Below are 18920 nucleotides of genomic sequence, written 5' to 3'. Positions count from 1 at the left end.
AGTAAAATTAACATAATTAGCAATTAATCAATTAATTAAAATTAATTGCCAATTAAAAGTTAATTAATTACCAAATATAAATTAATTAACTAATAATTAAAAATGAATAACAATAAATAAATTTACATATTTAATTAATTAAAATTAAATTACTTCCCACCCTATTCCCCTATAAACCCACAACCCGCTACAGAAAATAAATTAGTAAAATTAACATAATTAGCAATTAATCAATTAATTAAAATTAATTGCTAATTAAAACTTAATTAATTACCAAATATAAATGTATTAACAAATAATTAAAAATAAATAACAATAAATTAATTTACATATTTAATTAATTATAATTAAATTACTTCTCACCCTATTCCCCTATAAACCCACAACCCGCTACAGAATTAAATTACGCAAAAATTAACAAATAAAAATGTCATTAATTAAAATTATTTATAACATAAATACACACTTTTAACACACATAATACAATAAATATCACTATAAAAAATCAATATTATCAAAAAATCGATAATTTTATTAAACTATATTATATACTTCGATATTTTAAATGTCTATATTTTTAAGAATCGATATTACATTACTTACCTTAATACCGATATTTTTGATGTCTATATTCTGTCCTGTCGATATTTTGTCCATTCAATATTTAAAACTCGATATTGTGTCCAGTCGATATTTTGTAGTCGATATTTTGACAGTGCACCCTCAAAACCCAAGTAGACATCATCAAACAGAAGGACAGTATGGAATGCCTGTTTTGGGGGTTTGTTAGAGATGGACGACAGGGTAAAGGGAAATATGTTTTAACTCTGCTCTAGATGGCCCCTTTAAGATCAAAAGTGTCCTGGAGATGGAAGAAATTCTGGGGGTGATCTTGAGGCAGATACCCCATTGACCATGTATCGGTTCAGATATATGAACTCCTATCAAACGTGGGTGGGAAGCACATACAAAAGCATTCTATTCAGGGGTTTGAATATTTCACATAAGCTGTAGAGGAGAAGTTCGGCTACGCTGCCAAGGCCCATGGTGAAGTTGTCCACAATCCACCCCAGCCTGTAGGTTGTGCTGACTGATACATAAGGTGTGTTAAGGCCTAGTAAAAATTGTATTTGGGGCAAGGGGCTAAGCTCCCTCTCACTGTTCACAGGACACTTGGAGATAAGCTATAAATGCAATCAGTTGTTCCAAAATCCCAGAGTACATGAATCTTGTTATCATCATATCCCTCCTTCAGGAACCAAGAATTGAACCACTGGCTTTGGCTAATTATCTCCTGATGTCTAGCCTTACTTTCCTTGCAAGATCACTATCAGGAAGGTTGTGAGACAACTCCACAAATGTGTGGAACTGAATCATATCCTTCACAACCATCAATCTGATTTCTGAACGTAGAGGGGCAACAAATCAGTGCTGACCTGCAGCAGAGAAAAACGTCTCCTTGTGGGTGAAAACAAGAAGTCAGTCATCATGCTCCTCAGGACGGCAGCAGCCTACGACACCATTAACCGTTCTGTATTTCTGCGAATGCTTGAGTGATGAGACGATATATTGAATGAATTCTGCCTTGGAACAAATCACATCCTCACTATCAAACCACAGCAATCAGTTCCTATTCAGAGGCTTTGAATCATCCTCTCGCAGAGTGCCATGTGGAGTCCCTCCAGGGCCAATTCGATCCTGCTTTCTAATTATCATTTACATGTGCCCTCTATCCCCACTCTTAGAACAGTGCAAACAAATCACCCATAGGAACACTCACAGCACGTAAATCCACTCCCAGCAGGAATATGGTCCAGACAACCAGAATAGCATCACGACTTGCATAAATCAGGTACAGATGAAAGAGAGCCTTCCTGTACCAGTGTACCATACAAGGAATAGCAACCACTCAAAGTGAACAGATTTGAGGAACAACTGGTCTTAACTTGTGGGCACTTACTGGAACCCACCAAGTCATAGATAGTTCCTGTGCAGTTCTGTGTGCGGAGATTGACTTACTGCGTTTGACTTACTGCAGCCTGTTACAGAGCAAGTTTAGATATTCTCATGGGTCATGGTTGTGTGCCTTTGACTGTCTCTCTTACTTTCACTCCCTTTGCAGGCATCACGTCTCATCGTCACTTTTGATGAACACGTCATCAACAACAACTTCAAGTTCGGGGTCATCTACCAGAAGTTTGGACAGGTAAGACTCCCCAGACCAACTACCCTTGGGACACACAGAAGTGGTTTCCCGACTCCTTGCAACATTTAGGAAAATAGAGCTAGCCTGTAATGATCCTGTGCTCTTTGAGACTGTTTCTCACACGCTGCCTAGATCACACTTGCAATACTTATTTTACTGTTGTGTCCTGGGTACAAGGTGGACAGATTATTAAAACCAGATAAGATACTACATTGTTCTTTATTGTAGCCTCCCTCTCCAGCTTTGCTTCTCTCCTTCTGGGGAAGCATTTCTCCGCCTACGCAGTCCCTGCGCTGTCCTTCACTAGCCTGCCATGTTCGTTCCCAAATTTCTCGTCTTCGGGGCAGGAAGTGGTGTACATTGTCTTGGATCGGGGCCAAGGAAGAATCTGTCTGCAGGGTCCTAGCGACCTCCTCACAACCTAGGAATTACTCTATGCACAAGAGGGGTTCTCACCCATTCCTACACTAGTCTCGCACACTTCAGTTATGTCTCACTAATTTACCAATCAGTGTCACCATATACTTCGATGGTGCCTTGCGTATCTCAGTGGATTCCCCACACGTTCCTTAAATTACTGCACTGAACTGATTTAGGGAGCGTGTGATACTAAACATGCTTTCTGCCATTCAGCGCAGTCTCTCATTCCTCTCATCGGGGCAGCTCATACACTTCCAGTGAGTCTCACTGTCTTTGTTGAAGCCCAGTTAGTTCCACTGTCATTCGTGTAATTCTGGGCGAGGGCAAAAGCACTGAGCCCGCGGTCCTCTTTCTGCACCAGCCTCCCCTGAGCCCAGTCAGCCCCAGTCAGTAATGTGTAAAAGGGATTATGTATACTGCATGTTTATTCAGTCGTTTGCTTCTGTGATGCAATTGATTCATTTTTCGTTTTTTTAAAATAGTTTATTTATTTGACATAGTCAAGCACAACCTTACATCACAGACTATACATTGCAGAAACAGATTTATACATGTTTACAGTAGAGCAGTACATACAAAGTCTTTCAACCAGTGAGTCAAACAACACCTCAGATGGTAAAACCGCATTGCATTTGCAAACATTCCTACAAGTGTGTGTCTCATATTCAATCAGCAGCTACTCTATCTCAGTACTTAAGAATAAGTTCTACACCACCCATCTCAGCCTTGCACAGGGAAGGGCCTCTCTTACACCTCACTCTACGCAGCCCTGCTCAGGTAGCCACAAGGCAGGGCCTGCAGGATTGCAAGGTCTAGTAAACCTGCATGGAAGCAGGCCTAACATTTTCAGTGATCACAGTTCTCTGGGCTATCCTGTTCTACCTTGGGCCTCTGCTCTATTGCAGTAAGACCCCATTCTAGTTCATTAGAGCTCCCCTCCAGGCCCACATTGTAGTGCTTTGGGACCCTCTTCTATCAAATTGAGCTCTACAGGCCGTGACCTGGGATCTCTTTCAGTGCCCAGTCATATACCCCTCTAAGCCCCTCCTGTAGTACTTTGGGCCTTACCCTATGACACCTGGCACTTCCACCAGGGCAGCGCATGGCCGTAGCTGTTAATAGTGATGCAGGTGCAGTGGCACTAGTAAATCAGGGAAATGGCGGCCATTTTCTCTGCTCATATTCCGGCCCAGGGCAGCCTGGCTACGCCGCTGGTGCAGCAGGCGATCCTCTAAGGTACTAGAGCCCTACAAGGCAATGGGTTCCTAATCTGAGATAGTCATCCCATTGGCTAGTGCACTCCCACCTTCCACAAGTGCACTGGACCCTTCCTGCAAGGCACTGTTCTCTTTTGCCAGTGCATATAGCTATGCTTTTAATGCACTGACCCTATTTTTAGTACACTGGGCCCATTCTCCAGTACACTTGGACACTTTTCAAGTAGACTGAGTTATTCTTCTAGTACCTGGCATCCGTGACTCCTCTGTAATGGCTATCGCCACCTGACCATGTTTGTTTATGTTTTGACGGTTGGCCAACCGTTGAGTTATATGGGGCACGGGAGCTGATGCCCCATTAGGGAGCTATGTTGTGTTCAGCTCTTGATAATTCTTTCTTCAGCTCTTGATAATTCTTTCTCCAGCTCTTGATAAATCTTTCTTCAGGTCAGAGTGAGGGAATAACATCCTCAATGGTGTGTTTTGGTGTGCCCAGTTCTGGGCGGAGCTTGTCATAACATTGTTTAGGTATGGGTTGAACAAAATCTACTCTTACATTAACTTGATTCTTAAACCTATCACATTTCAGATCTCTGAAGAGGAGCTTTTCAGCACCATCGAAGAAAGTCCGGCCTTCGAGGAGTTTCAAGAGTTTTTGGGGCAAAAAGTCAAACTTCAAGATTTTAGGGGGTGAGTGTGATCCTCCGGTGCAGAAACTGATCTCGATGTCCTTATTTTATTCCTTTCAGGTCACAGACTTTGCAATTTGGTCGAATGCAACGTGGACTGTAATTTGGGCAGCATGCTACATTTACAGGGTCTGCTGTATATTTTATTGAGAGAACATTGTTTTATACTTCGATTCCTTCTTAACCCCTTGCATGCGGGGCTCATTCCCCCGCTGGGGAGGGGGGTGCGCACAGCGCCCCGGTGCTCCTGACGAGCTCAGCTCGTCATGAGCCACGGTGGTCGTGTGCTCATGACGAGCTGAGCTCTTCATGACCACACCCATTTGTGTAGAACGTTTGCACAGCAGGGGAATTAGCCCAGCGTGCGAGTGTTCCCACGGTCATGACGAGCTCAGCTCGTCATGAGCACATGAGCACCGTGGCTCATGACGAGCTGAGCTCGTCATGAGCGTTCAAGGGGTTAAGTCTCACCTACCAGACCACACAAGTGTGTCTGGTTGTGAAAGACCTATTGTGAACTTAGAATGGACTTACAGACGTCCATTTCTTACCATTGGTTGTCTTTATTGTCACACATATTTGTTTGCTTCTCATTCAATAGCTTGCTTTTCTCTTATGTTTATCCGTCCCCTGGAGAATAGCCTCTGTATGATCCTTTGATTTGCTGACTTGTATCCTTCCACTGCTCATATTTAGGAAACTACTTTTTCTTTTATATTCAGCACTCAATGAGAGTGCTTGTGTTTTGAGGTGCTCACCCTTGTGTGTTGCCTCACCCCCTCAATTATCTGCCCCTTCCCACCCCTGCTCTGTGTTGCTTTCCTCTAATCCACTCAACCCCCACCCAGCAGCTTGTCTATAATATGACAGCAAAAGGGATATGTTTGCTGGGATCTTTACAAGAGGCGCAATTTAAGGGTTGCATTTGCTTTATCTTCTGCATTCCGCATATTGTATAAAAGCACAGGCTTTGGCACACCAAGGATGTTCTGGCCTAGGGGAAAGGCCTTCGGCCACACTCACTCAGCTGCCTTCTGATACAGAAAGTGTACTTAACATGAAAGCTTTCCTGGAGGCCCATACATCTGTTTCCTGGACTACTGATGAAGATCAAATAGCTGAATCCTGTGAAAAGTAAATTAAGGATTGGTTAGTGTTTCCCTTTACGTGCAGACAATTCCTCATTCTTTTTAAATTGTGTTCAGAGTTTCCTCAGTGAAAAGTATTTAAAAATGAAACCATGACATTTATACAGATTGAAATCATTGAATTCAATGTACTATACTGAGATGTAAGATGATATGTGTTTGCTTTTCCTTCCGTATTTTGAGAAATATGTTACAGGCAAACATTGGCAAAGCCAACAGGTTGGCACTCTGAAGACCTATTGGATTTGCCAATGCTTCTTATTATATTTTGAGGTTGGTGCTGACTTAGTTTGCAAGACACAAATAAAATATAAGAACTCATACATAGCTATATATAGCTATAGCGAATGGTTGCTCAAATGGGCTGAGAGATTGTATATGGACCAACATTTAATATCACACTGCAAGTGCTTTGACATAAACCAATGCCAAAGTTAAAGGTGAGGTACGTTCTCACTGGTGCATCCTGCATATATTTAATTTGTACAATTTAAGTTTTGTATATGCATAAAAGGCTTTAAGTCCCCTAACTTCTGGTCAGTGCTAGACAGAACTAGAAACATAATAAAAAACAATGGTGTGGTGGAGTCTTGCTGGTTGAGAGTAAACTGCAAGCCTTTTTGTTACAGTTGTTACTAGTTAAAGTGAGATAAAGGGGTGGGGGATAGTTGAGTTGACCACATAAGCTGGAAGCAATGGCTTGGTGAGTTAACGATTGCTGCCAATACTGGCACTGACCTAAAGATCACAAGTAAGAACCCTGGAAAGTCAGACTCAGGGTTTCAACCCCTCGAGGTTGGTAAATCAAGAACCATTCCCTCATTTCTCAAAGTAATAGTAGCAGATATTATTTCCCGTGTGGCATGAGTGTGGTGTGCGTGTGCGTGTGTATATCTATATATATATATATATATATATATATATATATATACATACACATCTATCTTTGTCTCTCTCTCTCTCTCCATTCCAGGTACAGGAAAGCAGGCACGGACCACGTTTCAGTGCTCAATAGTGGTTTATTCTTTTAGTCGGCCATGACGCGTTTCGGTCCCATCCTTGGCCCATTATGAGGCATGATGGAAGTTGTAGTTTGATTTCAAATTGTTACACATTTACATTGGATCCAAGACATTTTAGTAAATTTTAGCAAGCTGTTCAGTGCTTAAATTGCAAAGATGTACTTTTTAGAGACTGGCTGATTAACATATCCTCAATTCGTAATGAAGGAAATATATATATATATATATATATATATATACCAATCCTGTTTCCTTCTGCATAAACAGGCGCTGACACAATGGGCTTAGAATAACCAAATGTATTTTTCAGAGAAAACCTTGACGCGTTTCGACGGTCAAGCCGTCAAGATCACATAATGGGTGCCACCGGCCTTGCCCGTTAAATGCTTTTCACAAAGTAAATATATATATATATATATATATATATATATAAATACATACACACACGCTGGAAGACACGTTCCGGTGATCATATTTAATTTATTGTGGCCACTTTCCGTTACTTTTGTAATGGCGCCATAACATATAGTGCATGTTGTAGCCAGCCAATCAGGACTGACCAATCCACTCTAAATTGGCTGAGCAGACAATATCTGGACACCAATGTACCAAATATCACTAACTTTATCTCGAGGTTAACTCCATCATGCCTAACCAAAGCACCTCTATAAATAAAAATTTCTCTAAAACTACTGATTAGCTTTACACCAAATAATGAAAAGCACACTTTCTGAGATAAGTTCAAACTTTTTGCCAAATTTGATGTAATTCCACTTAGCTGTTTCTTCGGAGAGCTAATTTTCCTTTTGGAATTAAAAAGGAAGATTGATGTTTTGGAAACTGCCTTTTCATTGGCACGCTCTTGACAGATCACTGCCAAACTTTTCAAAAGGTGCCATAATGGAAGAACTTTTATTTTGAAAGTTTTGTGCAGATTGGTTGAACAGCGCTAAAGTTATTAAGAAAAGAAAAAATGCCTTTCCTATGGAAACTCTAACCTAATTATGATTCTCTGGAACTATATCCGCCAGAGTAATATTACTAAACTGCAAGGTCAGCAGAATGAAGATGTGCACTCTAATGTACTGTTTCAGTGAGTCTTTTTTATTTCTCCAAAGGAGCTGTTGCCGACCACTTTGGAGAAATAAAACACACTCACTGCACCTGCCCATCTGTGTATGTGTCTTCATTCTGCTGAATTTACAGTTTCCTAACATATTTCACAGATCTCCCGATCCCACGTTCACACCTTCCTGACTGGGCAACAACAAATGGATTTCGGGCACATATGTGTATATTTGGGTGCTTTTTTTGCACAAAATTGAGGTGTATAAAAACACCTATTCCACAGGGAATTATGAATTAAGGAAAATATTTCAAAACTCCCTGTGAAATATGGAGTACATCTTCATAATGACAGCTCCCAAACCACTCTGCAGATGTTTACCATTATCAGGGCAACTAATAATAATAATAATAATGATAATAATAATCATTATTCGGAATATAATAAAAAAAGATATGACCATAAAAGATACACATTTATCAGCACAACAATACAGTACACTGATCATCATATAATAAGAAAAGAAGACAGGTCAGTCAGGGCACTGCTTAAACATAAAGAGCAATGCTCAAAAACGTCTTAAAACAATAAAAAGGCACACCGCACACTGTCCCCACTAATGCGGCAGGTACTTAAAGGTCTTCTACTTTTATGTTCCCCTAGTATTCCTTAACTTTAGAGTGGATCTTAAAAAATTTGTGGCACATGATAATGTAAAAGCATCGGGGGACAATTTAAAAAAAAGTAAAGCCACCCGGGCCTGCTTAAATTTATGTTTCCTTAAAAGCCCCTTAAGATACACTCTTCTCGGAAATGAGTAATAAGGACATAAAAGAACAATATCAGGGCTACTAGCATTAAGAAGCATTAAAGAGCCAATTAAGTAATTTATGTGCCATATTTCCGACAATCTTATTTTCATCAATTCAAGCTAATAATACAGTTTGGGATATCTGAAAATCATGTTGAAAATTATGTGATAAATGCAATAAATTCATAATGTTGCAGTAAATACTGTAGCCATAAATCATATAAATCCACTGGCCCACACCGTTGTCTATTGTTTTATCAACAACATGAAAGGTAAACAAAAGCTAAACATTATTACTCTGATGTGTGACCATTCTTCGCTACACCTGAAAGAAAAGAGCAATCAACCCATAAAAAAGCCCACTATCTTATTTGTACTACAGTCCTATATTGGCATCTCATATTCTGATAACATTAAAAACTGATTCCCCTTTGCCTTGAGATTTATCATTTTTCCAACACCCCTCATTGGCATTTTTGTACTACATTACACAATTGCCGGTTGTGTGATCTATCTATCTATCTATCTATCTATCTATCTATCTATCTATCTATCTATCTATCTATCTATCTATCTATCTATCTATCTATCTATCTATCTATCTATCTATCTATCTATCTATCTATCTTTATACATATAATATATATAGTCCAGCCCCACTCACAAAGGAACGGGTCGGACACTTGCTCTGTAACATCAAAGGATCTTTATTGCCATACCATCAGGTGCATGGCGTTGAAATGCTGTGTTAGTGAAATGCTTGCGCAGACACGTTTCAGCCTTGCGGCTTTCCTCAGTGCCAGTTCTACATCAACAGCGATATTCCACCTGGCTTATTTGAAAATTCGCTGATCCACTCCCATTGGAGTATGTGGTTAGCCCATTTTCCGCTGTGAAGCCACTGCATGTGCTGCTCCAAGGGCTGATCCACGCCTGATTTTGTGTGTCCCGCTGCAAGTGCACATTAAGTAATTGTGCACTTGTACACCCAGTGGTGATCCAAACTTGTTGGGCACGGTCCTCACACCCACCGCGACAGTCTATCTAGGGGAGACATCAACGGTAAGTCGTTTGTCTGTTACCTTCACGAAGTCCAATGCTGCTTCCTCTCTCCCCTTGTAGCAGTGAAATCTAGTGAATCTCTTATCTGCTTTGGGGGGTGACGCTCTATATTTTAGTACAGAGTCCAAGATTTGCAAGCTGGCAGGTTGCTCCAAAGCGAGAGAGCGTGCCGGGAACCAGTGCCTGCTGACTGGTAAAACATAGAGTCCAGTCCTACTCACAAAAGAACGGATCTGACACTTGTTCGGTAACATCAAAGGATCTTTATTGCCTACATACATACATACATACATACATACATACACTGAAAAAAACAAAGGTTCGACCTTATACCTTGGTCTGGTAATAATACCTTACTTTGCTTTAAAGAGAACCTTGGAAATTCACTGAACAAATGAAGCTTAAAGTGACATTATAGTCAGGTAAACGAAAAAACCTTAGAAATTCACTAAAAAGTTAAAGTGACGTTATGGTTAGGTGAAAATGGTAGTTGTACCTAAATATTTTGTATTCCAAAACCACTGAAATTCACTAGTTATAGTTAAATAAAGTAACTATAACTCGCCCCCAACATCCACAGTGTTCTCATCAATGATGCCATAGACCATGCCATGAGTGACGTAATAAGTGAGGTCATACACAGTGCATGTCACACAACCCACCCCATAAATCCAGCAACCCAACATGTTTAGCTCTGGGTAGTCAATCTGCTTTTTCCTGTGCTGTTTCAACTGGGTGATTAGTACTGTGTTTAATGCAATGCGGCTATGTGAGTTATGGTGTGCATAGTGTGTGCTGCTTAGCATAAAAGTTGCATTTCTTGGCTCAACAGTTATTTACGGACTGCCATTGGAGAAAGAGTGTGACATGTACAGTCTTGGAGCCGAAAATCTAAATGATATAAGGACTATCCGTTTGGCTTTTGAAACATCTAATTATTTCTTTATTTTATGTAATGTCAAAGAAACAGTATCTTGGAAGTGTTTGGTGAGCGGAGAAAATAAAAGGGTGGTGAAAGTAACAATGTTGTGTGATAGGACAGGTATGTGGGTGTGAGTAAAGATGGTGTCAGAGAGGTGTTTCAAAGCACAGCGATGGAGAACGGAAGAAGGCATGGCAGGGCTGATGGGTATAAGGATAGAGAGGGAAGTTGAAGGAGGAGGAATGTAAACTATGTTAAGTAAGTACTTGCAAACCACTTATGACCGGGTGACTGATCATTAGGCAGGCCTCATAGGTAACCTGAGGGCAGGGTTGAGCTAGGGAGACATTAGGCGATGTCAGTAAGAACAGGGCTGAGTTTGAAATACAGGTGGGTAGTGAGAGAGACCAGGGCGTAGCTATCAAAGAAGAGGATGATAGCCCACTTTGCTTGCTTGCATTAGGCCGATGGCATCTTTGAGAGACACCCAGACCAGAGAGATCATAAGCAGATAGCTGGGTCACTCTGTTTCTCTCTGGCCAAGGTATTGGCACTAGGCACTTTTTCCTCGACCCACAATCAAGTTTCATTTTCCACTGAGCACAGAGTGGATAAAACAATTAAAGGAATGAAAAAATATGTGCTTCCAGGTGCATATCCCTCATTTCTCAATGTATGTGAGCCCTGTGAGTGGATAGAGACTTGAGGGGGGAAGGGATAGGTTTAGGGTAAAAGGAAGGGTTTTATGGTAAAGACAAATGTCAGGTTTAGTGTTATAGTAAAGATGCATGTCAGGTTTAGTATTATGGTAAAGACAAGTGTCAGTTTTAGTGTTATGGTAAGGGTCAGGGTTAGAGATAGGTTCATGATTAGAGTTAAGTTTGGTTTTATGGTAAGAATAGGCCTAGGGTTAGCTTTAGTGTACCGGTTTGTGTCAAGTTTAGTCTTATGGAAAGTATGATGATTGCTGACAGGGTTAAAGTTCGGTATAGTTACACGGGAAGAGTTAGGTTTTGTGCTAGATTTCTGAAAAAGTCACGCAACAAAATGCAGCAAGACACCTGGCTGTGCTGAGCTGCATGGCAAGGAGAGAGCAGGGATCAGACATATCTACCAAGATATGAGAATTTCTGCTCTCTCCCTGCTCCAATGCAGGCACCCTTGAACCACAGTGTCAGGATGCCCGTGTTACAAACAGGATTGTTCCTTGCTGCACAAAAAGACAACCCTTTGAGACATTTTCCTCTTTCTAAGTGTGCTGTGTAATACAGCAAACATACAAAAAGCAAATAATATGGAGAAATAAAGGTATTTCTCATCATTATGGCTCTATTGGGATGGCGTAGCATTTTGACTCAGTTACAGGTTTACAAGGCTTTGTAAAACTGGGACTGCGCCAAAATGCATGGGAATGGTCATGCTCCACCCCTGGATGCCTTCCTAACTAACACAGAGCATTGCACAAGGCAGTGATTTGTACTACCTTGCGTTGCTCTGGATTTACTTAGCCATGCATAGCCATGCAAGGTGGCTTTGTGTGGCTTACTAAATCTCACTTAAGCCCTTGCTTTGCCTTACGTGATGCAAGGGAAATGCAATGATTCATAAATCTGGCCCTACTGTTTTTATAGCAGTTAGGTAGAGGTTAGTGTTAGTGCAATCATTACACAAGTGCTAATGTTTGGTTCAACTTTATGGTAAGTGTTATGGGCAGATATAAGTTTGGGTAGATACAGGTGAAGTTTGAAGATCATGGTTATGGTTAGGCTTTAGTTTGCATTTGGGCTGATGGTAGTTTTCACACTGCAATCATTTGTCCCTGTAACCTCTCACCAGGAGCATTGTAGTGAGCACTAGTTATGCTTCCAATCAAACGTGGCACACACCGACAGACCTGTGCTCCACACCATGACGGTCAATTGATGTTTGCTTGTGACCATTGCAGGTTCCGAGGGGGCCTGGATGTCACTCATGGCCAGACAGGCACTGAATCCATCTACTGCAATTTTCGGAACAAAGAAATCATGTTTCACATCTCCACGAAGCTGCCCTACACGGAAGGAGACGCCCAGCAGGTACGGAGTCACCAGGATGAGCGCATGGAGCGGGGAGGGTGGACGGCTCTGTGGTTAACACCGTGAATGTAGCCTGGGCTTTTAGCATGTGGGCTGTGGCTGGTAAGGGGGACCACAGAACAAGACCAGCAGGAAAGGAGCAGCTGTCAAAGGGAAGAAGGCAAGAAGTGGATTCTACTCAGATAGGTGGGAAGGGACGGGACCATGAACCTGGAGATAAGGAGTAAGAAATGAAAAAGGGATTGTATAGGAGTCTACAGAGATGGGGACGGTGGGTTTGAGGGGATATATGGTACAAAGTGCCATGGGTGAGATCCATACAGAACAATACTGGTTGGACGGTCTATTATCAACCATGTCTGCTCCTATCGCTGCCAACGGTCTTTCATCAATGGTCCTCCGACTCTCCTCTCCTCTCCTCATTCAGTAATATTAGTGTTGTACCCGCAGTACTTCATGGGTGCCGGTACAATTGCGCATGTGAAAATTACAGAGAGATTATGGGGGTACCACAGCAAGGAAGACAGACAAGGCGACATAGATTACATCATAACATTCTATTTCCTTGGGCAACTGCATGGGTAAGGAAAGATAGTGTACAATGGAGCTAGAACATTTGAGGAGGGAATAACAAGACTGGGTGTTGTTGTGTATCATATCTGTGAGGAGTGGAAGGGGAAATAGAACGAGGGAGTAACTTGGTTACACACTGAGGATGGAAGGGGGCAGGAAGCTGACTCTCCCTAATCAATGTATGAATGATCGAATTTTTAGAGCGCAAGCAGCTGCCCCCGAGGGCGTCCCAACGCTAGCCAAATATGGTAGAGCGACCTTTACACAGTAGTGAACAACCAGGTCTCCAGGAGCTTCCTAAAATGATTCTCTGACTGAATTGAGCAAGAGGAAGATTTAGCCTCTAGGAAGGAGAATGATCTTCCTCCCCATCTTCACCTTTTGAGCTTTGGGATTTGGAGTAATCGTGTGCTGCTGGATCAGAGCAATCTGTGCAGGTTAGGGAGAGAACATACTCTGGAGGTAGGCAGGACCAATACCATAAAATGAATGCATCATCTTTTAAACTTTTTTCCCCAAAAAATTAGGACATTTATTGCTGTTAATGATATTGGAAATCTTTGTATTAAAGCATAAATCTGTGTCAGAAACATAAGGCATTTACTTCATTGTATGTTTAGGCTTGTGATGTCTCACAAATAATCAAACAAAGGATCTGATTTAGCTACTTGTACCTGTTGTTTGAAGACTCAATAAAGAATAGAAATATAAAAAATAAGTACTGAAAGCCGCACAGCAGTGCTTCTGCAGGGTAGTGCAGCACGCTTTGCTGCTGTACTGCGAGGGAAGGCAGAACTACCATCAGTATGACAGAAAGACTGCTTAGATGTCTGCAATATCAAGTGGGCGCTGCCACCACAGCAAAGAGGTTTATGGTAGGGCACTGGTGAGAGCAAACACATTCTTGCAGCATTGCATGGAACCCTGCAGTACTGGATGCTTGCCCACAGTACTGCACAATTGTCAGAGGTGCTGCATGGGCACCTGCAATACCCATTTAGTTGACTTGCAGAACTGGACAAACACATAACATGGATACTTTTGACTAGGCATTTGGCGTATCGGTCACAGTCCGTACCAACCATTGAGCCTAGTGTTTTACTAAGGCTATAATTAAATATGAGGCTTAAGGCTCTCATTATTAGTTTATCGGAAGAAGGTGGGTATTTATCATATGTGGTCAATACCACTAATTCTGGGTTTTTTAAATGAAATTGGTGCATAACATGCAGGATCAGTTTTTATCACATAGAATTCTGCATGTTTTGCTTTTTTTTGGGCCTCGCTCCCTCCCACCCCCTCAACGTTTGCCAGGTTTGACCTGCAGAATGTATCTGTGGAAAACTGCAAGGTATTGATAATTATCACACAACTCTTAGGGGCTGATTACGATGGCGGACGGACTTCAGTCCATCCGCCATCGTTTATAATTTGGGACCGCCCGCCTACAAAGCGGCAGTCCCACATTACGCATTACGATGCAACCGACACTGAGGCGGTCATTATGCCTATGTTATGAATAGAGGCGGGGATGCGACCAGCAGCCCCCGTCACAATACACATATAGGGTGTTTACATATCCGTGCACTACATGCCTGGCACCATGCGGGGCCTGCCACATGGTCCAGGCATATATAGGGGGCACCATAGGTGCCCCACAAGGCACTTGTTCCAGCCCCATGGGGGCCTGCTGCAGGCCCCCTAATCCGTTTCCGCCAGCTGTTTCACGGCGGATTGACCGCCGCAGAATGACTGGCGGAGATGGGGATATTGTAATCCCCATGGCGGTGCCTGACAGGCACTGCCACCATTCTGGAGTTTGCTGTCTGCCAGGCGGTCGGAATGCTTCAGACCTTCAGGACCGGGTCGGTCAGTCTTTCCAACACCAAACACATTGCCCGCCATCGTAATGTGGCAGGCAGTGATTCAGTCACCGATGGCGCGGAGACTGTTACTGACAGCCTGTCAATGCGGTCTCCCCACCATCGTAATCAGTCCCTTAATTCCGATCCATGAATATGAGGGACCAAGAGATGAATTAAATCCCTCTAAAGTATACAAGAACAGTTACTCTGTGGAGACAGAGGTGCAGCCAATTTGTAAAACTGAAAATCTGGATGGGAGACACACTGCTCATTAACAAAGGTAAAAGTAATGATTACAACGACATTGACAATGTGAATCACTTCCCTCAAAATGAACAAACTCTTGTAGTTTAACAAGTTTACTTTTAGGAAACATTTACCTCTGGTTCATAAACATATAATTTTACAAGCCCAGATGGACCGTCAGCCTCAGCTCCAGCATGTCACTTTTTCATGATCATCAAAGCATGGCAGTAGTCTGGGGGAAACAGATAAGGCCTGGGATGGGTGCCTACCTTTGCTTTCCTTAAAAACTGTTTTAAGGATGGACCTAACTGCCCAGACGAGGGGTTATAGTAATTTTTGTTTTGAAACATGCATGCTGAGGGCACTGAGTTTTTCCACAGAGATGGTCACAAAAGGAGGGCGATGATCTTTTAGCGTTGTGGCTGTGGGCGCTGAAGTTAACAGTTTGGAATTCCTACCTGGAAGTCTGGATTGAGTGTGATCCCCAAAAGTGATAAATCAGATGGAGTCAACATTCACAACCAGTTTGAACCTGACTTCTCTAACCAGATGCATCTGAATTTTGAGAATCTGAATGATTAGAGGTCTGAGTGCATCTGACATTCCCTTTTCCCAAAGTTGAAGCCATTTTAGTTAGCAATGCATATGAGTAACTGAACTATTAAGCTTCTCGCTAATGCTGAATATGCGACTGGAATCAGGAACTGAGGTAACAGTTTTCTATGTTTTTAGTTGCAGCGGAAACGACACATAGGAAATGACATTGTAGCTATCGTCTTCCAAGATGAGAACACGCCTTTCGTGCCAGATATGATTGCCTCCAATTTTCTCCATGCATACATCGTAGTACAGCTGGAAAGCACCAGTGAAGAGAACACGTTATATAAGGTAAGTATAGAAATGGGAAGGCGGGTCTGGAAATAGCAGGTGGAACCCAGACAACCAAATGCAAGAAGGGGGTTACTGGATCCTCGAAAGATAAAGTAAAATGGTGGAATGTCCCTCCGGCTGTGTAGGTGAATAATGTTAAATAAACATGATTGGTTAAGAACACAAAGCTTACTCATAATCCAGAAGGTGGTGCAAAACAGTAACATTGGAGCCTGTGAGGAAGAAGCTGGAGGAGAGAAAGTTCATGGCATCAAGGTCAGTGTGAGAGTATAAGGGAAATATAGGCAAACTTCACACTAGAGATAGCAAAACGGAGAAACTTTATTGAGATCATGTAATGGTAAGAGTATGATGGAAGACTATTGGGTGTGCGCCTTGGCAGGTATGTGAGGTACGAAGACTCATGCAGGAATCCCCGGGTAGGTACACATAGAAAGAATCCCTGTGCCTCTGGTCAGGTGTGTGAGGGAAAGATCCTCATAGAGAAACAATCTTGGCAGGTGTATGAGGAAAGAATGCTCAGGCAAGAACCTTCAAAGTGGGAATGTGAAGGAAGATTACCTATGGAGATGTGCGAGGAGAAGAAAGCTATTGATTAAAACACAATAGACAACCTTAGCTGGGCCACTGAATGTGTCCTTTCACACCAAATACCACCATTAAAAACTCACTGAAGGCTCAACACCACAATTGGAAACAAGTAACTCAGAGTCAAATGCCATACAGAAAACAGTGAATTCCTCTTAAGCAGTAGCAAATGAAAAGAAGCACACAAGCGCACTATTCATCACACATACAAACAACTCATTGTTAATACGACCCATGTAGTGTACTGCATCACATCATATTCAACACAAATGAACACTCTGGATGGACCAGTGAAGTACCAATGCCAGATTACATAGCTTTCACCATAACATAACCGTCACTTTGAACCTGACTGACGCTGCACACCTTATCTGGCGTAACGGGCAACCTTTCCTTGCCAAGAACGCAGTCCAAGATTCCACCTCAGACCTCTTGTTCTTTTTAATAAGGCTAACGCATAAATGCAAGCACCAAATGAACAAAGCATGCATGCAGACTGGCACAGATCTAGAAGGAACACCCAGTGGGCTACCTGGACTCCCAAATACATCTGTATCTGACGAATACTGCACACAAGGGACCCATGGAAAGCTAGAATGCTGAGAATGCCTACTGACGAACGACCACTCCTGGGGCCTCATTTATGAGGCTGTGCGTCAATTTCTAACGCCTGCCTCACAGCAGGAGTAAGACTGACGCAGGCCCTTTCACATGGGGCTTGCCATGTGAAAGGATACATGGCTGGAGTTGCGTCACTTTTGTGACACACTCCTGCAATGCGTCACTTTTGCGTCATACAGATACGTCAGAAATACTGATGTATCTGTAACTCATTGCGCAATGATGCGTCATACTGTAAATATGACGCATCCTTGGTGTCGCAAGGAGGGCGCAGTGAAAAGTGACGCATCGCTGTTATCAGGCAGCGATGCGTCAATTTTCATAAATGTGGCCCCTGCTATATAAGACTCAAAATTCCTTGACAAACAAAACTCCAGCATGAGCGAAACCCCAGCAACATGCTGAAACACCCATTCCAGGGCCATACCAACGGCATACGTGCTCTGTTTTACATATCAGGTTACATCATATCACAATATCCGTGCATAGCAGCAAGAGACAAAGTGATATCATGAGCTTGAGAGCGAGACATACAGAGAGAGAGAGAGAGAGAGAGAAAGAGAGAGAGAGAGAGGGGTATGGAGAGACAAAGACAAAAAGACAGAAAGATGTTCCATTGTTGCTCTAGATAGAGTAGTGAAGGTTAACGCGTCAGTGGACAATTAGATTATTTAACGTCACTAGGCTGTTCCATTTCAATTGGAAATTAGAATACTGAATTTTCCTTGTGAGAATTGCCCTATTTGTGGAGTATTAGTAGTGGGTATTTGAGTGGGTTAGTAAATATATGACAAATGTAGTTTTACGATGTAAAACCCCGCAGAGAAGTTTAATTCACCAGTTGTCTCCAGTGTTGGCTGGCCCTCAGAGTTTGCTCAGAACTGACGATTAAATGCGGTGAAAATTGATTTTGTCAGACGAGACTGAGCCTGATCCAGCAGGACTGGGAGAGAGCTGAAAGAGCTGCATTTACAGGTGCCAGGATAAGGTACTTATGAAGACAGTTTTGTGTGTTCTAGGTCTCCGTCACAGCCCGAGACGATGTGCCTTTTTTTGGACCAGCACTTCCTGATCCCGCCATTTTTAGGAAGGTAAGGACATGAAATGGCCATCTGTGTCAGTTAACATCTGTCAACAAAGGGGCCCACCTTCAACCAGTGAGCTCCAAGGAGTGAGTCTGTGGTCCCTGCTCTGTCTGTGATTGAAGTGTGCACCTGTCCCGTGTGTGGGTGACAGGCTTACACTGCTACTGCCATGGCTGTAACTGGCGTATGTGTGTGGGGGTTTGTGTGTGTGGGTGTGTGCATACAGATGTTTGTGTGAATAATGCTAGTCTACTGCTGCCTCAGCTTTAAGTTGTGTGTGGATGTGGGAGAGGTTTGAAGTGGTGCAGGTGTGTCCGTTCACGTGTGTGTATGAAAAATGCTAGTGTGTGACTGCCTGCGCTGTACGTGGTGTGTGGTAGCGGTGTGAAGGAGGCGTGGCTGTGTCCGTTCAC

At 42.5% G+C, this 18920-nt stretch overlaps 1 protein-coding gene across 2 annotated transcripts in view; it reads left to right on the top strand.

Moving 5' to 3' along the window:
- Window positions 1–18920, top strand: part of RAP1GAP (RAP1 GTPase activating protein) — a 278140-nt gene that overhangs the window by 197088 nt on the left and 62132 nt on the right. For both annotated transcript variants that reach the window (XM_078642550.1, XM_078642551.1), the window contains exons 9-13: window positions 2123–2206; window positions 4433–4533; window positions 12509–12638; window positions 16055–16210; window positions 18442–18513. In XM_078642550.1, the coding sequence (XP_078498676.1) occupies window positions 2123–2206; window positions 4433–4533; window positions 12509–12638; window positions 16055–16210; window positions 18442–18513 (543 nt within the window). The remainder of the gene's footprint in view (window positions 1–2122; window positions 2207–4432; window positions 4534–12508; window positions 12639–16054; window positions 16211–18441; window positions 18514–18920) is intronic.

This window comes from Lissotriton helveticus, chromosome 5_1 (genome assembly GCF_964261635.1).
Source record: "Lissotriton helveticus chromosome 5_1, aLisHel1.1, whole genome shotgun sequence".
Lineage (NCBI taxonomy): Eukaryota > Metazoa > Chordata > Amphibia > Caudata > Salamandridae > Lissotriton > Lissotriton helveticus.
This window is presented reverse-complemented; position numbering and strand designations above follow the sequence as displayed.